The following is a 26,027-nucleotide window of genomic DNA, read 5'->3' on the forward strand; positions in this document are numbered from 1 at the left end:
GGAAGAGAAGAGAGAGAGAAGAAGGTAGAAGTAAAGGAATATTAAACCCTGGAGGGGGTAAAACTGAAGAACCCCAGTCTGATCACTGATAAATTAATAAAAATGTTAAAGTGAAACACTGACATTTGTATCGGGAGCCTCTCCACACACAAGCTGCTGCTGCTTCAACCTCTCTGGATCATCAGGAGACAGCTGATCCTCTCTTCTGTCCTCAGACACATCAAGGTCTGTCTTTGACGTAGACGGATCTGGGGGAGAGAAGAAGACACAGCAGATGTCAATCTCACTTTTGGAAATCCTGGTGATCCCCATTAATAAACCTCTAACAGCAACGTCACGTTCAAGGTGATCAGAGCCCTTTGTAGCATGTCTTTCTCCTCATGTTTCCTGTTGTTATCTACAGAAAACTTAAAGTCAGAATGTAGATATTAAATCATGTTGAAGTCAAGACCAAGTCCAAAGTGAGTCATTATAAAGTGAAGAGTTTATACAATAACATTTTTACAGAAATGACAGATTCAAGACAGAGAAGAACAAAGCAACAGATCTGATGTGGTTACTGGGATCAACCAGCGCCTTAAAGCACACAGCAGCTAATCTTCCAGTTATGATCCTGCTTTAACAGCGTTATTATGTTTCTTTGAGATATTTACTCACCTCCTTCATGTCTGTCAGGTGCAGCCTTGTATACTTTGCCATCCACTCTGAGGGGACAAACATGAATAAAGCAGTTATCTTATGAGGAGAGTTTAACTAAATCCTCATCAGATGATACTTTAACACTGAAGAAACTTCAACTTACACACTACAGTAAAAGTACTAACTTATCAGAAAATGTGTACTTCTCTGCTTTTCTCCGCTCTGTGAAGTTAAGTTAGGGAGAAATCTAGCTGTCGTTGGCCATGGTATGTGCCTCTGTAGCAGCCTGAAGTATTTCACTATTTTTAGACACTTTTACTCTCATAGCTGGTTGCAACGTTCATTTTAAAGACTGGTCGGGGTATCTTTGCTTTTTCGGTACCCGAAAAATTCCCACATAGCTGACTTTGTAATTTTAGACGAACACAAATTACACATACATACACGTACACAATCCCCGGTCTCCTGGGTGAAAGTCCTGTGTTTGACCCATCCACCACCCTGACCAACCTCCCTACGCAGATTTTCGCCCTTTCATTCTACTCCCTACGGCGTAAATTCTCACGCAATCGCAAGATAATGTAAGTCAATGGAGGCCAAACGGCGTTGATAAACACGCTAAAAAGCGAGTATGCGTCTTGATAACACGTATGGTCCAAAAACAAAATGTGGTCACACTTAAAATATTAATCATCATACATGTTATTCTGTGTTTCCCTTCTTGGTGAACAGCATATCAGTTCTTCGTCTTTCATCCCGTTGTCTGTTTTGGCGTATTCCACGATGTAGCTCAAAATTTGGACATTTTGTCCAAGCCCAGCAGGTTTCTCCCAGCTAACTGATATCTCTCTTGAGTTTGGTTCAACTCTAGGTTTTCCAGGAGGGCTGCAAGGTAAAGTTTTAGTGGAACCACTGACTTCATTGGCTGGCCCAACACCTACTGAGGTCACTGCTCTGCATCTGAACATATACTCTGTGTTAGGACTCAGATTGCTCACTGTGACTTCTTCAGCTTTTGATGCTGTCTTCTGTTTCCATTTATCCTCTCCACTGACACAGTACTCAGCAGAGTAGGAGGTGATGTCCTCTGCTCCAAATCTGGGAGGAGAAACCTTCAGAGTCACACTGTTGTGGTTTATATCACTTATTGTCACTGTTTCAGGCTTTGAAGGCGGCTCAAAGTTCTCATTGACAGAAAAGCCGTCTTCATAAAGGTGAACCTTAAAGCTTGAACCTTTCTGTGTCTCACTTGTTGAACCCACTGTCAGGAACTTAATCTTCTTGTTCTCCTTGTTGGCTTCTGCAAAATCACTGAAGAGCTTTGCTTTATGCCTCATTTCTTGTACTACTTCTCTTGAGGCGTACCATTCTTCCTTCTCTACATCGTGGGTATGTGCATGTTGAAGGTCTTCTGGTGTTTGTTTTAAGTAGTTTGATAAAGCTGAGAGATACGGTTCATCACGTCCCAATGAGGTGAAGACAAAACACACAGCATGGTCTGAACTGAGACTTTCTGTGTACAGGTCTGTTTGAGATGGAACGATCTTAGTGTTTTTCATCATGTTGGTGAAAGACATCAATGTGTCGATTTCTCTCTCTTTACAGTCCATCCACTCGTTCAGGTTTTTGCTGTTGAAAGGAGAAGAATGTCTCTTCTTCAGGATCTCTGTGAGCCCATCCTCCTCTTCTTCTCCTCCTCGGATTGATGGAAGTTTCTTTGCCAAGGTTTGTTGGAAGCCCAGCTTGAACTCAGAGGACAGTTCTTTAAAACTTTTAATCTTTTTGCCAATCTGTGGGAACTGCTGTGCAATGGTGGTCCTCAGTGCATCATTGCACCTCATTTCCAGCTCACTGAAGTCCTCCAGGACACTCTGTGATTCTTGAACTAATCTTATACTTATCTGACGGATGAGTTTAGCAGCAGAAGAATCTAAACTTGTCAATGGCAACAGCCAGACCTTCATTGGTACTGCGTTTTCTCCGTTAGCTCCCAACAGTTTTGGGAGTCTTCGGTAGACTTCTACAGCATCCTGAAAGGTTGTAGGAGATTTCTGAAGGGAAAAGTCTCCAAAGAATCTGCAGGAATATTTGTCAACCTTTTCTCTGTCCTTGTCTTCCATTCTCAGGGAACCTTCACCCTCTATTGTAATGCTGGGAATCTTCTTGATCATCATCTTCAAGTTGCCCTGGATGTCTTTATGATCTTCCTTTTGGGACACCTCACGGTCAAAGACAAAGAAGGCTTGTGCCCCATAAAGAATAGCTGTGACTACATGTGTTGCTAATCCTTTATCAAAGACATACGGATGCTTCACATGGCCTCTTCCAAGATGATCCATTGACAGTTCCTTGACCTTTGTGGTAGCTTTGTATTTCAGAGTTACTCTGACCTGATTTTTGGAAGTCTTACTGTCATTCAGGTATTTGGCCGATCCTCCAACCTCTACCAGTCCACTTAAAAAACTTGCCTTAAGTGATGCTTCAACATTTAGTGCTGAAGTTTTATCTGCAATTGATTCAGATGCAACTATCTCAAAATCATTATAGTTCTGCGGTCTTTCTCCAATATAACTAATCAGGTCATCTCGGTCCCACAATGTCATTCCTGCAAAAGAAAAAACAAAAATTAAGTTAAACTTTCAAAACCAGCCAGACAGGAGAAGGTGTTGTTACGTCCTAAAGACAGATACAAACTGAATTTATTTTGAAAGTTTTTAAATTTAGAATTCTTCAGTGATATAAGTCCTCTAAGAGCATGTATGATAACAGCTATGCTGTACATATTGGTTCCTGTATTTATTGTTTATTCATACTAATGTTTAACATATTTATGTTTATGTATGCACCTAGCCTCGTGAGACCGTCCTGATCTGGCGAGCTCCAGTTTTCCACTCGCAGATCAGTCTGGCATCTTGAGACAGAGAAAATTTGGAGCCGTTCGCCAAACGACCGACCAATCAGCGTTGGTTTTGAGGCGGGTTTAGGTGTGACGCAACGAGAAGAGACTGTTTAGTCTAAACAACATGGCGGCTTCCACGGATGAGATGAGCGTAGCTATTGCGCAAGTTTTATCTGAATTAGAAAGTATTCCTTCATTGAAAGAAGAGCTAACAGCACTGGAGGCTTTTCTCGGAGGAAAAGAAGTTTTTGCTCTTCTCCCAACTGGTTTCGGCAAGAGTTTGATACATAATTCAATTCAATTCAATTTTATTTATAGTATCAAATCATAACAAGAGATATCTCGAGACACTTTACAGATAGAGTAGGTCTAGACCAAACTCTGTACTTTACGAAGCCCCAACTATTACAGTGGTTGCCTCAAGAGCAAGCATTAGCAGTAGCTATTGCGACAGTGGCAAGGAAAAACTCCCTTTTTTTGTTACGAAGAAACCTCGGACAGACCCAGACTCTTGGTAGGCGGTGTCTGACGGCACCAGTTGGGGGAGTGGTGAATGGTGGCAATAATAGTCATAATAAAGATAGTGAAGCAGTGATCACAATGGTAGTCATAGTAGTTCATGTCATAGTAGGGCACAGCAGGGCGTTACGGGGTGTAGTGTGGCACAGCAGCCTGGGTGGACGCGGTTGGACGCGGCAGGACGCAGTCGGACACTGCGGGGAAACGCAGAGCGTAGCAGGGTGTAGTAAGTCCATAGCGTCAGCTGCACCCAGGACCCCGGTGTAGGTGCCACCCAATTCCAAGGCGATGTTCTGGGTGAAGAAGAAGCAAAGGGACTCCGGGGAGAAAACTCCCCAGAGCTAGGTTAGTAACAGGCATTTCTGGGACTAAGATGCACACAAAAGGAGACAAGTGAAAAGAGAGAAGAGGGAGCGGCTCATTGTGTCCTTGGAAGGAGCTTCCCACAGCAGTCTAGAGTTATAATAGCATAACTAAGAGAGGCAGGCTAAGGAGAGGGGCCCTGGACCGGGCTCGTACTCTCCCCTGCCGGAACGGGCTTGTACTTCCTGCCTCCCTCTACTCTACTCTACTATGCTGCAACTCCTCACTCCCTAACTATAAGCTTTATCAAAGATGATGGTTTTCAGTTTATTCTTAAATGTGGCGACGGTGTCAGCCCCCCGAACCCAAGTTGGGAGCTGGTTCCACAGGAGAGGAGCCTGGTAGCTGAAGGCTCTGGCTCCCATTCTACTTTTAGAGACTCTAGGAACCACAAGTAGCTCTGAGTTCTGGGAGCGCAGTGCTCTAGTGGGACAATAAGGTACTAAAGCTCTTCTATGTATGATGGTGCTTGACCATTTAGTGCTTTGTAGGTCAGGAGAAGGATTTTAAATTCAATCCTGGATTTTACAGGAAGCCAATGCAGAGAAGCTAATACAGGAGAAATGTGATCTCTTTTGTTAGTTCTTGTCAGAACACGTGCTGCAGCATTCTGGATCAGCTGGAGGGTCTTGAGGGACTTATTTGAGCAGCCTGATAGTAAAGAATTACAGTAGTCCAGCCGGGAAGTTACGAATGCATGGACTAGTTTTTCAGCATCGTTTTGAGACAGGATGTTCCTGATTTTGGCAATGTTACGAAGATGGAAAAAGGCTGTTCTTGAGGTTTGTTTTAAGTGGGCGTTAAAGGATAGATCCTGGTCAAAAATGACTCCTAGATTTCTGACAGTAGTGCTGGAGGCCAGGGCAATACCATCTAGGGTAGCTATATATTTAGATAATGAAGTTCGGTGGTGCTTGGGTCCCAGCACAATAACTTCTGTTTTGTTTGAGTTCAACATCAGAAAATTGTGGGTCATCCAGGATTTTATATCTTTAATGCACGCTTGAAGTTTAGCTAACTGACCGCTTTCGTCTGGCTTGATTGACAGATATAATTGGGTGTCGTCTGCGTAACAGTGAAAGTTAATTGAGTGTTTCCTAATAATATTGCCTAGAGGAAGCATATATAAAGAGAATAGAATTGGTCCAAGCACTGAGCCTTGAGGAACGCCATGGCTAACTTTAGCGTATTTGGATGGTTTATCGTTAATATTAACAAATTGGGATCGCTCAGAAAAATAGGACTTAAACCAGCTTAGTGCGATTCCTTTAATGCCAACTAAATGTTCCAGTCTCTGTAAGAGGATGGTATGGTCAATAGTGTCGAATGCAGCACTAAGATCTAATAAGACAAGTACGGAGACAAGTCCTTTGTCAGCAGCAGTTAGAAGGTCGTTAGTGATTTTCACCAGTGCCGTCTCTGTGCTATGATGCTTTCTAAATCCTGACTGAAAGTCTTCAAATAGACTATTTCTATGCAGAAAGTCACACAATTGATTAGCGACTACCTTCTCAAGGATTTTGGAGAGAAATGGGAGGTTAGATATAGGTCTATAGTTGGCTAAGACCTCAGGGTCGAGGGTGGGTTTTTTCAGAATAGGTTTTATCACAGCTACTTTAAAAGACTGCGGTACGTGACCCGTTAATAAGGACATATTGATCGTATCTAGTAATGTGGTATTGACCACGGGTAGTGCTTCTTTAAGTAGCTTCGTTGGAATGGGGTCTAAGAGACAGGTAGTTGGCTTAGCTGAAGAGACCCTTAACATTAATTGTTGGAGGTCTAAAGGATAAAAGCCGTCTAAATAAGTATCAGGTCTTATCGTTCTCTCTAGCCCTCCTGCGCCCAATGGTGAGTCGTTGGAAGCTGTGGGCAGAAGGTGATGAATTTTTTCTCTAATTGTTATAATTTTATCATTAAAAAAGGTCATGAAGTCATCACTGCTCAGAGCTATAGGAATAGATGGCTCAATAGAGCTGTGACTATCTGTCAGCCTGGCTACAGTGCTGAAAAGAAACCTTGGATTGTTCTTATTTTCTTCTATTAGTATTGAGTAGTAGTCTGATCTGGCATTTCTGAGGGCCCTCCTATAATTTTTTAGACTATCTTGCCAATCCACACGAGATTCTTCCAGTTTGGTGGAACGCCATTTACTTTCAAGTTTTCGTGAGATTTGTTTTAATTTGCGAGTTTGGGAGTTATACCAAGGTGCTAGTTTCCTTTCCTTCATCATCTTCTTTTTGAGAGGAGCAACCGAGTCTAAAGTAGTCCGTAGGCAGGCCGTAGCAGCGTCTACAAAGTTATCAAGTTGGGAGGGACTAGAGTTAACATAACAGTCCTCTGTTATATTAAGGCATGACATTAAGTTAAGTGCTGTTGGAATAGCTTCCTTAAATTTAGCTATAGCACTGTCAGATAAGCATCTAGTGTAGAAACTTTTATTTAATTTCGTATAGTCTGGTAGTAGGAATTCGAAAGTTATTAAAAAATGGTCTGATAATAAGGATTCTGCGGAAATACTATTAAATCGTCAATTTTGATGCCATATTCTAGCACAAGGTCGAGGGTGTGGTTAAAACAGTGCGTGGCCTTATGCACCCTCTGACTGAAACCAATTGAATCTAGTAGTGAGTTGAAGGCAGTACTAAGGCTATTGCTCTCAATGTCCACATGGATATTAAAATCACCTACAATAAGTACTTTGTCTGATTGAAGGACTACGCATGATAAAAACTCTGAGAATTCAGATAAAAACTCAGAATATGGACCTGGTGCTCGGTAAACAACAACGAATATAATTGGCTGTACTGTTTTCCATGTTGGGTGTTGAAGATTAAGAACAAGGCTTTCAAACGAGTTATAATTTAGTTTAGGTTTAGGATTAATTAACAGGCTCGAGTCAAATATGGCTGCAACTCCCCCTCCTCGGCCTGAGCCTCGTGGAATTTGGGTATTATTATGACTGGGAGGAGTGGCTTCGTTTAAACTAACATATTCGTCATGGCCCAGCCAGGTTTCGGTGAGGCAGAATAAATCAATGTGGTTATCTGATATCAATTCGTTTACCAGTAATGCTTTCGATGACAGAGATCTAATATTTAATAGTCCACATTTGATTTTCCTATTCTGTTCTATCGTTGCAGTGGTTGTTTTAATTCCAATTAGGTTGTTTAGTATAGCACCTCTTTTGTTAGCGTTTGGTTTAAACGGTCTCAGTCGGGGGACAGACACGGTGGTTATGGGATTATGAATGGGTGATTGCTCTGAAGGGAGCACAGAGGGGCGTGTAGCGCTGTATCTCTGATTATTGACTTTGGGAGAGTGTGTCTGGTCAGTGTGCTTGTGGGAGTGTTTACGGGATGTAAACAGTCAATCAGAGGTCTGGGTATGCAGGGCGTGGTGCAAATTTCCACGTAGCATCTGGCTTCCGCGTGTATTGGGATGAATCCCATCCCTGCTGAACAGGGAGCCACGTTCCCAAAACAGATTGAAGTTGTCAATAAAACCTATCCTGTGAATACTGCATGTGAGCTGGAGCCAGGTGTTAAGGGAGAGTAGTCTGCTAAAGAGGCCTGATCCGCGACCTAGAGATGGAAGTGGGCCCGAAATAAAAACCGACTTCCCAGTGCTTTTTAAAGCCTCAATGAGAGTGGTAAAGTCTCGCCTTGTGCGCTCACACTCCTGAATCCGAGTGGACATGTCGTTATGTCCACAATGGACCACGATGCGTTTGATAGAGGTCGGAAATGAGGGTATCAGGTCCATAACTTTAGCCAGGATGTCTGCAACTTTGGCTCCGGGAAAACAGTGTGTGACAGCATTATGAAACCGTAGGTCTCTAGTGATGGAGTCCCCAATAATTACTGTGGTTAGGGGGAAGAGCGGACGAGGAGTGGGGGGGTGTGGATAGCCGGTGACGGGAGCAAAACAGTCAGTGTCGGTTTCAGATGGGCAGGGAAAAGAAGAGGAAGAATGCTTACCGTTCGGTTGTGGAGATTGTTTTTGAGGAACGTTGTCATTTGGCCGATCCAGGCAGTGTAGGCCACCGGACCGTCTGACTACCGCATCCCTCAGAAGCTTTCGCCGCGCGGTAGCAATCGTCTTCCGTGACGACGGCTGGTCAGTCTGCTTTGAAGCGGGGCGAGCCCGGTGAGCCGCACTGGCCACCACCGGCTCCGACTCCGACAAAGCATTGAAGCGGTTGGAGAGGCTGAGGGCAGGAGGCGATGGAGCCCTACCCGAGGCTCTCTTTCGGCCGCAAACCACCTCAGTCCAGGGTGGCTTGATAACCGGTGTCGAGCAGGACGATGGGCGTGGGCAGGCAGCTGGGTCCCATGGCGCGGTATCCTGGAAGGCCGCCGAGAGAGATGAGATCCGGAGCGACTGATTATGAGCCACGTCCAAGCAGGCGGTTAACAAAGCATCTTTGGTTTTTAAGTCCTCGGAAAGCCGACGAACATCTTCCCTGAGGTCAGCAATTTCTTTGTTTGTATTATTGAACAACGAGGACATCCTGAGGGGGAGTGGGGACTCGCCAGGTGTAGAGGTTGCCATGAAGCTAGCGTTAGTTTAGCCGGTAGGCCTAGTCTTGATAAATTAGCGTGAGGCTAATACTTACTTACACGTAAAAATGTATCTTTGGTTTTAAAAACACTTTATTAGTATAATAAAAACTAGGCGATAGAGCCGACTGTTAGGTAGGAGGTTGAAGGCAGCTGCCGGCTGCCTCGTCCCCGCCGACTGCTGTCGCTTGTGGATGACGTTCGCTTGTGGATGACGTGCAGCAGCTCATTCATATTCACATAGTTGATCTGACTGGTTGATTTAGCCCGTCTATCACTAACATAGGTGGTGATAGACAGATGGTTTATCCAATCAGCTAACCCGTATTTTCGCCCCTTCCCAAAAGTTCTCCAACGGAAAGTTCCTAGATGGATATGCCGAGCAAATGCGAAGCAATCCATCTGGCGGAGTCAGGTTAGTATGCACCAACCACGAAGGCAAATACCTTGTTATTTACTTGGCAATAAATCCCTCTCTGATTCTGATAATAAAGAGACCCCTTTATGCTTTGTAGAAAAAAGAGGGTGATCCGTTTTATCTCTGAGTCTTATCATTCATGTTATAGGGCATCTTTTGTGTTCTTGAACGCGGCAGTGCAGTTCAGATCACAGGTAAGTGTGTTGGGGGCATGCCAAATTTGCTGGGCTCACCTGGCACGGCTGTGGTACATTTGGATACAACTGTTCACAGAAAGATCTGTGAGTTTTCCAGAATATCCAGGACATTGTGTCAGGAAACATGTCCCTCCTATTTTTATCCCAATTCCAGTAAAGTACAATACCTCCCGGTGCAGCAGTGAGTAATCACATTAAAATAATCTGGATCACCAATAAAAACAAGCTAAACTGATCAACAGATCTGAGATAAAACGTTGTTGAATATGACTACGATGAAAGTTTGGTGGTGAAGCGTTAAGAATCCTTACCAGGGATGAGTGAGTCTTGGCGGCAGTCGTACAACATCCCGAGGCCAAAAGGCCGGCCGAGCGCCGCCATCTCCATCGTCCTGCTGGCTCCAGAGTCCATTGTTCAGCCTGGACTGGACAAATATGGATAACAGCTTGTTAGTTCACCTGTCTGACTGAAATATTTGGTAATATGTTAAACCACCCTGACATTTTGACTTTAATTGGTGCAAAAGACACAAACATTAATTAAAAGCAAGAAGATGGCAATTTATACAATAGGATGTTTCATAAAAACGACCACAAACAGATGTATAAAGGAATTAAAACTGATCCAAACTGTCTTAAAAAATAACCACAAATAATAATAATTATAATAATTAATTACATTTATATGCAATACACCAAATTATATATTTAAAATGACCATGAAGAGACTACAGATACAAAGAAATTATTATCGATATCAGCCCACAAGATTTTGTATTGATCTGTCATTTCTCTGTACAGTGAATAGCCTTTTGGTGAGTTCCTGAACTCATCCAGAACCTGGACACTGGGAAGTCTGTTAAAGACTTTATAATGACAGTGGAAAGTCCTCTTAATTAGTCTATATGGACGATAGCCAATCAAATTATATTTCTTTTTCTTGGATAAAATTCTCATCATAAACTCGACAGCTATTTTAATTCCAGAACTCGCCTCCCTACGTGCACATGTTCCACCAAAACAAGTTTGTTCCCGGGGCTATTTTGAAGAGGCACCATTGCTGCACCCAGCGCTGCCCAAGACAATTGTGATTGGTTTAAAGTAATGCCAATAAACCAGAGCATGTTTCTCTCCTATCCAGTTGCACAAAAGTAGAATGAAGAAATCCAGGATAACTGAAAAAGCGCAGCTTGACTTACTGTGATCCACTCATCGCGGCTTAATTGGTTGCACGTTTGCCGAGCCAGGATGAGAAGGTGAAGCTATGTCAAGCCTGGTGTAGATAGCTGGGATAAGTGCACGTCCACGGCTTTCTTAAATAGACCACGGTATCGATCACAGATTTACTGATGCAGAAATGGAGAAGACGTGTGCGGCATATGTTTCACCCGCTGAGCAGCAGCTTGTAATGTAAAATTACGAGGAGGTGAAACATATAATATGCAAAAAGGGAAATACGGCTGTTGTTATCAGACAGAGAGAAAAAGCCCAACAGACAAAACAACCGACTGAATGCGTAAGGATTTAAAAAGATCTACTTAGGGCCTACTACTCACTCCACATTTTTACAAAGTTTTAATTGCTTTTAATATGCTTGTTTTGTGTTGGTATTATTGCTGTATCTGTTTTTATGTGCTAAATGTGCTGGTTTTACTGTAAAGTGTCTTTGAGTAGCCTGTAAAGCACTATATAAATAAAATGTTTTATTATTTAGCCTACTTTGCCTTAAAAGTGAGCAGAGGGAATTCATGTTCCTCGGGCAATTTACCCTAAGGACCAGGCTTAATTTGAAACCCTTAATGAGAGAATATGTTTTACAACCATATCCACAAATCTCTATAAGCTATAATATTATATCTTTCTACAATTAATGTTCATACAGAACAAACATGACTGGACAAAAACTAGAAAAAGAAGTAAGTGACTTCAATACACACTGTAAGCATATCTGTAAAACAATATAGCCTATTATTATTCATGTTTTTTTCTCACTCCCAAGCTCCAAGATGCGTGACAGCACCAACATGAAAAGATTAAGAAGCTTTGTGGCATTCCAACACATTCTCACTCCCATCTCGTAAAATACGGACGTTTGGTCAGGTGCCATTGTCATCGTTACTGACGCTAAAAGTCTCCTTTAGAGTCCGCTGCACGGTGTGGGAGGATCCCCCTGCCTCCCCCCGCCTCTCCATGTTGCACGGGGCAAATTCACGGGGAGAGCAGCGAAGGAAAAGCCCATTTCCTCCGCATTGTCCCACTTTATCTCCGGTGCAAGTAATGCATGTTAATAAATATAAAGCAGAACACATTCAGAAGACAACGGAATAACTGTTAAACACGTTTATTTCAGATCAGAGCAGCAGCTGATTTAACACATCAGACTCCAGGATTAATCTTAGCCTGGCTGTTAGCCTGCTCTGGAGCAGGCTAGCTGCAAAGAATAAATCTCCATGGTTACTTGGCTGGGTTTAATTCAACCTGCTTTTGTGCAACCAAATCAAAGCTAAATTCATCCAGGATAACTTGAATATCCTGGCTTAATCCGTTATCCTGGTTTTGTGCAACAGGCCCCAGGAATGCTGTGTGGACTGGCCAGACCTTCCCTTCCCAGTGTTGTGGAGAAGGGTCTGGCAATGAAAGACTACCTCTTTATGACATCTTTAACCCCCAACACTCTGAGATCTGCTACAGGCTCTTACATTCCAGAAGAATATAGACTGTCAGGGGACATAACTGGAGATTCTGTTTTAAAAAAAAAAAAAAAAAAAAAAAAAAAAACCTATGCCAAGGTGCTGGAAAGGAGGCTCCAACCGCTTGTCTAACCTCGGATTCAGGAGGAACAATGCAGACTCTGTCCTGGCCGTGGTACAGTGGACCTGCTCTTCGCTACTTGACGGGGCTTGGGAATTTGCCAATCCAGTCTCATGTGCTTTGTGGACTTGGAGAAGGCTTACAATTGAGTCCCTTGGGTCGTCTTGTGAGAGCTCTTGCAGGAATATGGGGTACCGGGCTGTTAATACGTATCAGGGTTGGTACGCAGATTTCTGTGCCTCATTTCGGTGCCAATTAAATGCTTGCGCATTCCGACCTCGTAAAATAAGGACGTTTGGACAGTGGCTGTCAGCGTCTGATGTGACGAAAAAGGCGTCTTTTTCGTAAACCCACCCACGACCTTTTCCTTAACATAACTGCGTCAAAAGGGACGGCGATAGTCCCGACCAAGCATGTTTACTTATAGCGCTAAAGGGACGGCGATAGTCCCGACCAAGCATGTTTACTTATAGCGCTAAAGGGACGGCAATAGTCCCGACCAAGCACGTTTACTTATAGCGCTAAAGGGACGGCAATAGTCCCGACCAAGCACGTTTACTTATAGCGCTAAAGGGACGGCAATAGTCCCGACCAAGCACGTTTACTTATAGCGCTAAAGGGACGGCAATAGTCCCGACCAAGCGCGTTTACTTAAATCACTAAAGGAGACTTTTAGCGTCAATAAGAACGACGAAGGCACCTGACCAAGCGTCCATATTTTACAAGATGGGTGTGAGAACCTGTTGCTGCACTCTGGTGCTCCGAAACGGACCTTACAGGCAACAGAAGCATCACTGCATGCTAGTTAACAATACACTTGGCAGCAGGCAACGTTAAGCCTAACGTTAGCTAGTAGAATTGCTGAAAAGAAAATGCTGAAAGCTAAATGGTCTAACGTGTGGCTGCTTTTCCCGGGAAAGGATTCCGTCACTGTCACAGTCTGCAGCTAAAGACACAGAGTAGACTAGATGCACTTTGAGACACCATGGACACTGCCAGAGAAACAACACATACAGGACTTAATGTTGCATTCAATTGCACCTTGTGAGCTCATGGTGCATGCAACACTGAAAAAAGTGAAACCACTATGTCATTTATTTAAAGTGCATTTTTATGTTAGTCTAGTTGAAAATCATGGTTTCTAGGATAAACCTGTTTATTTCCGTTTGCATAAAAGCAGATAACACTCCCCATAGAAAAAATTAAAAGCAACAGTGGTACTTAAATTATATTTTCACTTTAAACCAGAAGTTTTCATGTCATGTGACCTACGTAACGACGTAACCCCTATGCGTAACCCCATGGCCATGACCTCGCATCATTCTGAGTTTTGCTACTGTCCGCCATTACCTCGCTTCGATAAAGACGTCGTTTGGTTTTTTTCAAGGAAACTCATTTAAACAAGGTAAGAAGTCTTATTGTGTTGTTTTAATAGTAGCGTTTGTTTTCCATGTTCATTTAAAGTTAGTGGAAGGAAGGGCAACTACTTTACAACTGCTTTTGTAATTTGCGCACATGTTTAGCTAACACTAGCTAGCTAGCTAGGTAACGTTAGCTAAACGAAGTTATTTGCATTCTTTACACATGCACAGGGATATTCGTTTGTTGCATCTGTGTGAAAAAAATAATGGTAGTATGATAATGCTCGTATTTAAATCGTGCTTAAAAAGTAGGAGAGGGCCTGTTCTGGTCTCTAAACGTGTTTTTACTGAGGGCGGGGAGGTGTGCACCTCACGACCGGAACACCGCCGCTACCATAAATTAAGCTGTATGTGGAATACTATTCCCCCGTCGATATGTTTCCCCTAACAATACCTGAATTTGAACCACCTTATCGCTAATCACAGTTGTGTCTATATGCATTTAAACAGGAGGGAAATACTATTCGACGGTGGAACAGACTTCGACACAACAGCGGCTCGCACACGCCGTACACACAGAGCTGGCAGCAGAGCACAGTGAGGGGAAGAAGGTAAAACTCGTCAACGTCGACATTTTGTCGCATTTGACAGCTTAAATGCATGTTACTGTAAGTGGCATAAACCTTCGGAGTAAAATACTAAAGAACAAATTACTAAAAAAGTGTATTTAACAAATAAAAATGTAACGTTAGTTTGACTGTGGTCACAGACGTTTGCCTGCCCGCCTTGTCTTTAATCCACCGCAGATACACAGCCACAGCTCGTGGTCTGTTTGTGTTAATCCGACAGCAATTTAACGTGTCGGCTTCATGTCTGATAAAATGCACCCTGGTCAATTTTCTTTTAAAAGTCGATGGAAAAAAAACGTCCAGAATTATAAACGGGAGTATTTCAGTTCAATGAGTTGGAATTCGCAGTCGGAGCTCCGCTCAAGCACTGAACAACTTTTAATTAACTAGTTTTAGTGATTAATGACACTTAAAGAAGTGCTCTGCACATCGCTACCTGTGCATCTGCTCAGTTTAGCAACAGAGGGATTAATAGGTGACCGTTTTCTGTGCCATAGAGACTTTTTAATCCAGATTTACAGTTTTACTTTGAGGGATATCATAACTTTGGTCCTCTTGCTCTTCCATGAGTACTGATTAAAAAGGAATTTGTTTAATTCTATAATATGTCTGTATACAATACCGCTAATATTTCTGATTTAATTGATAGTTTTTAGTGACAATAATGGATAATGCTAATATCCCCATGTAAAACTAAATGTGAAATCTCGCCTTTTTCTTTGTCTTTACAGGTTTGCTGTTTCCTGAAAAGGTCACAATTTTAGCCATTACTGAATTCGGTAAGTCCCGGAATTAAGTGAACATTTGCATGTATGTTCAATTACGAATTAAAAACCCAAAATAGAGATGCAGCTGATAGCCTAATATATTTCAATATACTAATGTAATATGTATTAGTAATGTAATTAAAATTGCTTTAGTTACATTTATAATATAGTGAATGGCAGTATGAAAGTGTCTCGTCACATCTCTAGTCAAAACAAATATCACAAAGTTACCCACCTTACTGTAAGTTCATTTGACCAGGCAATAAACTATTAAATAAATAGTAAGTCATTTCATGCAGTTTAAGTAACCTTTCAATTGATTTAAATGATTGCAGTAATTGTAAGAACATCAGTTTATTGTGTTTCATACTGTATAAACCTATTCACGTATTACAGCTTTTGAATAATTGCAAAGTAGGGACATATTTCTGGATAGTGTGATCAGTTGTAGAGGTATATGGTGACAAGTAATGATACCTCTACCACCATGAACTAGTAAAATGAAATATCTGTTGCTTTAAAAAGGCGTTGCTTTCCTGCTGAAGTAAATGACAAAAACACAACTGTTTATATAAACTGCATGCAAATGTACCATTCTGCATCATGCAAACTGTATTAAGTGGCACATTGGTAAGGTGGGTCTACTTTTCTTTCTTTCCTAGTCTTCTGATGAATGTGGAAATGCAAAGACTGTGGTACATCTGTTTCACGAAGATCTGAGCTACTTAAACATTATAAGCTTGAACACAGACATTATGGACGTCACCATTCCTATCACTGCATCTATTTCAACTGTCCATGTACCTGCAAGACTTGGAATGCACTTTTGAGCCACTTGTCAAGATGTCATCAGCAATCCTCACAAACGGAACTTACCACATTTAAATGTCTTTTATGCAGTTGCAATCAACATTCAAATTTAAAAGATTATTTTCAACATATAGCGGAGCACCTGAAAAAACATGAAACAGTAGTTTGTGTGTTTCAGGGGTGTTCCTACAAAACAAATGTTTATGGTTCGTTCCGAACTCACAGAAGCAGAAATCATAAGGATTGTTCTGAAACTGACCTAAAGCCTGAAGTAGTTGAGAAAAAGGAGTCAAGCGTAAATCTTTCTGCTGAAAGTCATTGTAGCAGTATCCAGATTGATAGTGTTGGTACTGAGCCCTTAGATGAATTAAGTACAGATGACTTGGGTGATTCCAGTTTTGATGTGCAGGATTTAAATGACTTGACATGTAATGTTGAGCTCAAAGTTGCCTCCCTTTTACTAAAGCTAGAACATATTTATCTTGTTTCTAGTGTGGCTGTTGATGAACTTTTGCAAGAGTTTGACTATTTAATAGGCACTGCTTCGGTCCCTCTTATCCATCAAACCTTAGCTCAGCACTTACAGAATGGTAACTGTCAAGTAGATGAAACAAATACAATGACCTAGACAACAATTGGAGGAAATGCACACGAGAATTGGAGCCTGTTGAGGTTTCTTCCTTTCTTCATTGGGACCAGAGTTCCTTCAAACGAACCAGCCTGGCAAGTCCTCTGTGAATTAAAGGACATTGTGGAACTGGTTGTTGCACCTTTTCACACGGAGGACTCTATTTGTTATCTTGACTTCAAGATATCTGAACACAGGACGGTATTCCAAGAAGTTTTCCCTGATCAAAGAATTCGGCCCAAACATCATTACTTGGAGCATTATCCAGGGTTAATACGCCATTTCGGACCCCTTGTAGCACTATGGACTATGAGATTTGAAGCAAAACATAGCTTCTTTAAAAGAGTAATTCGTCATACAAATTGTTACAAAAATGTACTGTATTCATTAGCTCAAAGGCACCAATTTCAGACTGCATATAATCTGCACATGTGTAGATTTTTTAAGCCATCTTTGGAGGTGACTGATGTTTCAACACTTCCCCTTGATGTTATTAATGAGGACATTGCATTGGCAGTAAAGCAAAGACATCAACATGTGGACACTGTGAACCTTGCAAAAAGTGCATCCTATGATGGCTTCAACTACAAGATTGGAATGGTGGTAGCCCATGGGTCGCTGGCTGGACTTCCAGAGTTCTGGGAAATAGTTCATATGATTGTTCTACAGGAGAGACTAATTTTCATTGTCAAAAAATGGGATGCCTGGTACCTGGAACATTACAGAGCTTATGACTTGGTCACATCTACTGCTAGGGAACTAAGGCTTGTTGGGGTGCATGAACTGACAGATCCCTACCCTCTGGCTCACTACATGGTTGATGGACGGCGCCTCATCTCTCTGAAGAGATACATACATGCATAAGGTTGAATATGAATGAATGTAGGATTGGAAATGTTTGAGAATGCCTTGCTTCTTTCTTTTGCTGTCCTCTCATAATGTAAAAAAGACACTGCTTAAAGGCCATAGCAGTTTGACTTTTGACACACATTTATGGGAATTTCAGAAAGTGTAAAACTTCTATCACTATAATATTGATAAGGGGGATTGTTAATCATAAAATTGTTGATGAGTAATTAGATGAAAGTTATGGACCATACAACTAATACTAATGTTTTTTTTATTCTTGTTTTTACTAGATTCTTTTTGATGGGCGGACATGACAGTGAAAAGGCCAGCCAAGTTGCGAGTTGTTTTGAATCCTGATGACACCAGGAAGCTAATTCTGACTGATGGAATTCCAGAGACAATGGAGCAGCTTATGGATGAAGTCCGGAAAGTGTGTGGGTTAAATGGGAATTTCAGACTGCAGTACCAAGACAGAGACTTTGGAGATGCGTTAGTGAACTTGACATCTACTGCTGAACTTGAGGATTTGGCAACTGTCAAGGTCATCCCAATAACTGATGATTGCAGCCAAGGACTTAATCTTACTGTCTGTGATGATTTGTCAACTCAATCAGATGACACAGAGCTCCTTTCCACACCCTCCAGCTCTGTCTCTATAAGAACTCAGATGTGGCCAAGAGAGTTTCCGATACCAACGTTCTCCTATGACACTGAACTGCAGTTAGAGAAGGGGAATGTGGTGTATAGGTCAAACATGACAAGGTTGACACATAGTTCAAAAACAAAATCTGATATTCTGGAAAAGGTAGCTGAAGAGATATTCAAGTACAAGGCCTACCCAACAGATTCTGACTTCAGTGACGTTGCCGAAGCACTAATCAAGAAGCATCCATGCCTCTCTGAACCTGGTTCATACAACGGTTGTTACGGGTGGAAGCAGCGGTTGAAGACCAAAATGGGCAACTACCGAACTCAGCTAAAGGGCAGTGGGTGTTCTGAATTACTTGCAAATTCACTTAAGTCCAAAGCTCCAGAGGATGCATTGCCAGCAAAAAAAGTAAAGAGACCTAAGAGAGGAGAAGCCAACCACATACCTGACATTCCAACTGGAGAGACCCCAGACAAGTTGGAAAACGAGAGACTGTTACTTCTAAGTGAGGTGATGAAACGAAACAACCGTGCACTGATAAAGGACAAAATGGCCAAGACTTTTTCACTGCGGAGACATGAAATTGTGGAGAAGGAATTAGGAGTGGAGGACTTAAAAGTCAGATTGCCCGCATTGTTCTCAATGGATGAGGTAAGTAACTTTTTTGTAAATCCATTGCAATAGTTCTGTTCTATAATATTCTCCCCTACCATTAGAAATCTGCTAATGAGCCATAATGCATGTTTAGGCCCTAGATGTCAAAATAAGATCTTACACACCACATCTTGTAATGTGCTAAGCTCAATGCTGAATTCATGAGGATTACAACTGTTCCCCTTCAACCGCGGTTCCTGGCTTCCTTGGACAAGCACCACAGCAAGATGATTGATAGCATCAGAAACAAGGGAGGAGCTGTCAGAGAGAAGACCCGGAACATACTGAGACTTTTGGATCAGGTATGTATGTATGTACTCGCTCAGTACATCAAATCAAATTTGTAGAGTTAGAATACACTTTGGAAGATGTGCCATGCTTCTCTTCTGAGTTTGACTGACTTTTTAACTGGTTTACTCAAAGCATTTGTAAATAACAATTACTGTTAACCAAGGAACCCATGTGCATTGTGTGGCAGTTGCATCTTCAATCAAGTTGTAAAACTGAACGGCATGATTTTTTACTGTTTGTGCTCTCATCTAGAGTCTTGAGGTAAATGTAAAGAGAGAGTGCCTGCTGAAGTCTCTTATTGTGTACCTTGGGGAGGATGTGGACAAACTTATCAAGGAGTATCTGGTAAGTAGTCATATGCAATAATCACTTTGGACAAGATAAACAAATATTAAAAGTCGAACAGGTGCGACAACTACACAGCTATGCTTCGTAGAGTTGCATACAATCATTTCAGATTTAATTCATTTTCAGGCTGGTTCTGTGGATTTTGGGCTAGTAATGGTTAAATGTTGTACCTAGATCATGTGTGATATTGATACTCGTTACCTGGCGAGGTTTGAAGGACATAATACATTTATTCCCCTTTCCAAAACAAAAATCAACCCCTGTCTGCTAGGTGGCTATCCAGTTTAGCGTAGCTAGCCTCCCCCACAACAAACGGTGGCGCTATGAGTCAATTTAAATTTGGTGGGAGGTAGAGCTGACATTGTAAAGATTTCAATGGTAATGTACTGTTTAAAAATTATAACTACTTTTGAGGGTGTTTATCAATGAGAAATTATCCAACGTATAGTATTTGAACGTTAGATGTTAGTAGCAGCATTTTTTAATTTTTTTATTTTGAAATGTCTTTCGATATTTATGAGTGCAAACTTTTTGGGTGTTTTTAAATCCCAAAAAATTCTAAACTTGTTAAAATAAAGCATGTGCTGGTAACTTTTATTCCTCTAATTTTATTCCTATTACAGTTTGATTTGAAGTGCCCTTACTGAGTGTTAAGGGAAGAATGAATTCAGCAGAACTGATTGAATCCCTGTTTTCTCAGCATAGATGAGTGTAAGAGATAAAAAAAAAAAAAAAATAAAAATAAAAAAAACCTACCGCATCAAGCTACATAGAAGAGAATCTGGTCAAAAAAAAACAAAATATATTACATAAAATATTTCTCTTCAGAGCAGTAGTGCAGACAGAGCAATGGAAGCCTGGACATTCCAAATATTGCATTGTGTAAGGTATCAAGCTGTGGACAGATTCTGAAACTATTGAAAATATGAAAGCACAAGGCAGTTGTGTCATTATAGTGCAACCCTAGAAGTATGTACTGTTAATGTTTTTGTTATGTTTTGGAAGACAATAGTAATACTTCTACTAATGCTTTACTTGTGATGAAGTCAAATGTTTGCTATGAGAAAAATACTTGGAGGAGTTGCCATTTACTATCTGCTGGAATTTGCAAGTCATTACATTTTCAAAAGACCCCCAATTAATTTAATTAATTTGTATTTACAAATTTGATTTAAAAAAAAATGGGTTTGCATGGGTATTTCTTTATATTGTTGCACCACACAAAGGTTTAATCAGAATAACTTTTAAAATAAATCTCTTGTCTTTATATAAGGTTGCTCAGAAGGACCAAGCTGAAACGGAGCTCGAGAGGTGTACAATGGCAGTGTTTGTTATAAGGGAGGAGGAGGATCCTCTCCAGCCACCACAGGATGTTGGGGTTGTAATAGAAGGTGTGGAAGTCCTTAACAAGCTGCCATCAGTTACACATGCATGTGCCATGTTATTTGGCCTCATCTACGCTCTAAACTTGAGCTATCCAGGTGAGCTCAAATACACTTTTGATGCGCTGCAGAAAATCTTCATGGAGATTGAACCAAAGACAATGAGACGCAGAGTGTGCAGTCTGAGTGTCAAGCTCTAAAGAATGGCTTATTCAAAGAAACAGACATTTGGATACAGCATGTTTTTGTTCTGTGTTCTAGCTTGTATTCACAAACCTTGCAGGAGAATAAAAGGGGTCATTGTTAAATGTAAATAAGAGACACATACTTCATTTACAGAATTTATGTTACCTATGTCTGGTAACATAACGCTGTCAGTGTGGTTCTGGTGGAGTTGTCAAGTTAAAAAAAAAGAATAGAAGTTCAACAAATTGAGAAATTAAGAATTTGTTCTGTAAACGGTGAAGGAAAAAGTAGACGCATGGAAAACATCACTTTGTGTGGTGAATGTTAATTTCTAAAATGTCTTCTGGTACAAAAGACAAAAGGATTGCAATCTGTTTTCAAGTGTCAGAAGCCTAGTGGGGTTTTAGAGAATAGTAAAAGCTAATGTGGACCGTGGTACTACACAGCAATTATGAGAACATGACTGCTGCTGTTCATAGTTTGCCCCACCAGCAGTTGAACTGTATTTTCTCAATTTGTTTTGGTCTCTTGTTACTTATAAAACTCCTGTTATTTGTAATAGATCAAAATAATGTGACATTCATACATTATAGTCCTTTTCTCGATGGATTGCCACGTTTTAGCACGGTTAGAAAGTATTGTTACACAATACATCTCAAGTTTAAAATGAGATAAACAAACCAGTTTTACATGTTTACATTACATGATTTTGTAAAGGTGATTAAGGTTGCATATGGTTGTAAAAAAAAACTCTCAAAGACCATATTTCACTTAACCCTTGTGTTGTCCTCGGGTCAAATTTGACCCATTCTCAAAACTTTATCAGAAATATGGGTTTCTTTTTTAACCAAATTACCCAAAACAATTGTATAGCATTTGAAAAAAAATTGAAATGGATTTAAAAGTTGACTAAACTTTAAGATCCACATCTGTGATTATCCATCAACATAGGTTCCTCTAATATTAGTCAAAATAATTCATCATTTCAAAGTTAGGTATAATTTCCTGTAAATGACATGTATTGACCATGTATTCCAAAAATAAGTGTAAAACTAGTGGCAATAAGTTAGTGAAAAATAGCATCGAAAATGTCAAAAAGTGAGAAAAACATAGAAAAAAAGTGCTTTACAAAAGGGACAAAGACGTTAAACGTTAACGTTAACTTTGACCCAGAAGGACAACAAGTGCATGGTCGACCGGAAGACAACACAAGGGTTAATTCTATACAGGTTTTTTTTCCCTCAAGTGATTGTGTGAAACAGCTAGCTTAACATGCTGAAAAATGCATTGCAGGTTTATTTTTTATTTTACAAAAGGTGATGCACATTTAAAAGACATCCCATTAAACAAAGGTCTTTTCATGAGAATATTCTTGTCTTTATTTAAAGTCATTTAAGCATTGAGTGTAACATGTTTTAGCTGAAGTCAAAGTTCTAGTTTTATATTATAGCAGTTAGTTTTGTTCATGGTAAAATTGAAGTTGTAAAAATGCATAAGATGTTACTATATTGATCTACATTAAGTAATGTTTTTGCTTGTGACTAAAGAAATGATATTAAGGTATATGTAAAAGTTATAGTTTGAACTGAATCAAACCTTTAACTTGAGAAGAGCTAAAAAAATTACCTGTAACAAAATTAGAGTGTTTTAATTAGTTTATTCTAAACTAAAAATTATACTTGGATGTAATAGTAATATTAGGGTTTTCTAAATTGAAAAGTTAATTTTGAACAATGTAAAATAATGGTTTAGGGTCTTTATAACAAATAATATTTTTACATTGTGTGAATGTAAAGCTTTAACTTCGGATAAATAAATATTTTAATTCATAATAAATAAAAATGTATATTTAGACTAAATCAGAAATATAATTTGAGCAAAACTAAAAGAAATACCTGTAACAAAATTAGAGTGTTTTAATTAGTTTATTCTAAACTAAAAATTATACTTGGATGTAATAGTAATATTAGGTTTCTCCAAATTGAAAACTTAATTTGGAACAATGTAAAATAATAGTTTATGGACTTTATAACAAATCATATTTTTACTTTGTGTGAATGTAAATCTTTAAATTCGGATAAATAAATATTTTAATTTATAATAAATCAAAATTAATATTTAGACTAAATCAGAAATATAATTTGAGCAAAACTAAAAAAATTAGCTGTAACAAATTAGAGTAATTTTTTTAAGTTGATCCAAAGTACCATTTTTTTCAGTGAATGTTGTTGTAAATGAGACTGAATTAAGGCATGTCTACCCCCTTCTCTCTTAGGGAGAGTGGTGCCCCGATCTTATTCTAACAAATTATTGTTGATAGCTAAAATAAGAGTAAAGGCATTCTATAAATTAAATATTCATTTATTATAATGAATAAATTAACCATCTAAATATGCTAAATCTCCTACTATGCCATAATTACTTTTCTCTTTAGTTCATTTCAGACATTTAAAAAAGTTTTTTTAGTTGATCCGAACACTTGCTTTAAAAAATATGAAGGCCTTTAGTCTGCAGTCTACCTCAAGGATCATTCTAATTTATTAAAACTTGCATTTTATTTTGTTAGTCATATTAACTTTGTACTCACCTAGTTAATATCTGAGATCTGGGACCAAAGTTGACATCACTGTAGAGAAACAGACGATCAGACAGGTTAGAAATAAACGTAACAGAAATTACAAAATCCTAATTTTGTTGTTGTTTCTATGTTTTTCAAAACTCATCTCCTTTGTTTCTGTAAAGCAGTGTTATATAAATAAAGTTGACTTGCCATTTCAAAGAACAGTACCCGTTGTAGGGTTTCTAAGGTCAATGCACAGTGCTGAGCGCCATTTTCTTTTGAACTCATCAAATAACAACGAGAAACAGTTCAATGTCCCTTCTACTCTTATTCTATTTTCATGGTTAAAACACAAAGAGAATAAAGTTTATACCAAATAATTTAACTGAACATACTTCACACTACTAACCACACTGCAACCTTTGTTTAGAGTTTCATCAACAAAAGTTGTTTTATGTGTACATATATCTATTTTCACACAACTTGTCTTTACAAAACATATACCATATGTTTTTCTGCTTATTTTTGTTGTCCAGTGACAGCTACTCTTAGGATTAAAACCTGTACAATGCTTCCCTCTGGTGGCTGCTACAACACACTGCCTCAAACACCAACTTCTACAACAACTGTTGCTGCTGCTTGGAGTAGCATGCACCTGCAGTATCAAAGGCTGCACTTTTAGGACCGCAAGTCCTAAGACCCTAGCTTTTTGAAACTGCTCAAACTACTGAAGTGGGTGACCACATGTTCTCTTAATACATCCATGCATTTCTACCATGGATGTAACATTATATATGTCTTTTTAACATCCTCCCCTCTGGCAGGCACTACAGATCCCTGCGCACAAAAACAACCAGACATAAGAATGGCTTCTTTCCCGCTGCCATCACTCTACTGAACTGCTGATAAGTGGGGTCATCCTCCCTTTGCTACTCACCCACTTCTCTACACATTACATACTTATCATTCCAATATGCATCTTGCACACTACTTTGCACCATTACTTTTTGCACTCTAAATCCCACTCCATGTGTACTTGTCTTGATATTTTGTCTTATTTGTATTTTTTGTATTTTTGTATATTATGTTGATATGTGCCTATATGTATATTGTTGTCTCTATTGTACAGTATGTGTCTATATTACTATTTGTCTACTGAATGTTTACTACTACATGTCTATTTGTCTATGTATAGAGAATTAACACCTAAGTCAAATTCCTTGTGTATGTAAGTATACTTATAGTATACAATGAATCGGATTCTGATATAATATTTCTGTTCACAAATAAACCTTTCAAACTAAGAATCTGGACAAAAGTAGTATTTGGGTTGAAGAAACCTTTAAAACTATAAGTACTTTGAAAGAAAGAACAATTCTGGGTGGAATCCACCTTTAAAACAAACTACTAGGGTCCTGGAAATGCGGTCCTAAAAATGCAGTCTCCGTTACTGCAGGAAAATAGTATTGGCTGATTCTGCTGCTAATGGACTCTCCACTTAACTTAAATACAGCAAGGCGTTTCCTCACAGAGAGGAGCTGCTGAGTCATTTCATCATTCAGAGCCTTTGGTGAGGCTGAACGAACTGAAAGGCCTTAGTCCGCACATCTCGTCATTAATATTATTATTGTACATTTGGTAACTGCAGTGCTATTAATATTTTACGTGTGGAGGAATAAATCATTGCAATCAATCTCAAGTGCATCACAGTGTGTTAATGCATCTCTCAGTGTTTATAGCCCACTTTGTTGGACTGCTTACAGCCGCAACAGTCTGAGCTACTGCTGCTCCTTGTCAGGTTAATGTCACAAAGGCAGTCATTTTCTGTTAGATTTCAGTTAATCATCCTCAATTTCTTATTTTTTTCTGACCATCAAAGACCTTGCAACTGCTGTCGAAAGAAGCTGTGGCTGAAGCGGAAGGAGACTGTATGGGCTGTCAAGTGACCTCATGGAGCCTCCGGTGAGACACACACCCAGGTCTGATCAGCCTGCGGTGGGCCAGCCTCGGGTGAGTGTGTAATAAAAGGCCGAAACACCCAATGAGGCCAGGGTGCACAACTGACGATGTGTTGCATTGGAGGCACCAGGCGGTCATCCCCCGATCCAACCCCACCCAAGAGGACATCTCCAACAACAGTGCTTGTGCTGAATATCAAGGGATTCTAACATCTAGTCCTAGTAAGCATACTTAAGTTAGTGTAATCCTGAACCAATCTATCAAAACTTCACAGATTTAGGACTATACAACTAATACCTCTGTTTTGAAATCCAACAAATACATGCTGTTCTGATGATTTTTTTTAACCTGATAAGTGTCGCTGTACCGTCTACGGTACAGATTGTGGCAGTGGTGTCGCTGTAACCTCCATTTATAAACGTTTTTATAACTTTAAAGCATTAAATCTTCAAAATATACAGCCATGCGACACACCAATTTAAAGCTTAGCGTCTCAGGATTCCATTAAGCCCACACACAAAGCATAAGATGATTTACAGCAGTTACA

The 26,027-nt window shown here is 40.0% G+C and overlaps 2 protein-coding genes across 2 annotated transcripts in view; one reads left to right on the plus strand and one right to left on the minus strand.

Moving 5' to 3' along the window:
• Positions 1–25,593, minus strand: part of LOC116043478 (stonustoxin subunit alpha-like) — a 31,085-nt gene extending 5,492 nt beyond the window's left edge. The window contains exons 1-6 of the mRNA XM_036007715.1: positions 25,583–25,593; positions 24,062–24,063; positions 9,909–10,021; positions 1,612–3,244; positions 658–704; positions 124–248 (exon numbers count right to left, since the gene is read on the minus strand). Coding sequence (XP_035863608.1) covers positions 124–248; positions 658–704; positions 1,612–3,244; positions 9,909–10,008 — 1,905 coding nt within the window. The 5' untranslated portion in view covers positions 10,009–10,021; positions 24,062–24,063; positions 25,583–25,593. The remainder of the gene's footprint in view (positions 1–123; positions 249–657; positions 705–1,611; positions 3,245–9,908; positions 10,022–24,061; positions 24,064–25,582) is intronic.
• On the plus strand, positions 15,127–20,975 carry LOC116059018. The gene is made up of 5 exons (XM_036007716.1): positions 15,127–15,176; positions 17,742–18,751; positions 18,901–19,056; positions 19,298–19,390; positions 20,667–20,975. Exons 2-5 carry the CDS (start codon positions 17,762–17,764, stop codon positions 20,973–20,975), a joined length of 1,548 nt encoding a protein of 515 aa, XP_035863609.1. The 5' UTR covers positions 15,127–15,176; positions 17,742–17,761.
• Positions 25,594–26,027: the final 434 nt, after the last annotated feature.

This window comes from Sander lucioperca, chromosome 11 (assembly GCF_008315115.2).
Source record: "Sander lucioperca isolate FBNREF2018 chromosome 11, SLUC_FBN_1.2, whole genome shotgun sequence".
In the NCBI taxonomy this organism is placed as follows: Eukaryota; Metazoa; Chordata; class Actinopteri; order Perciformes; family Percidae; genus Sander; species Sander lucioperca.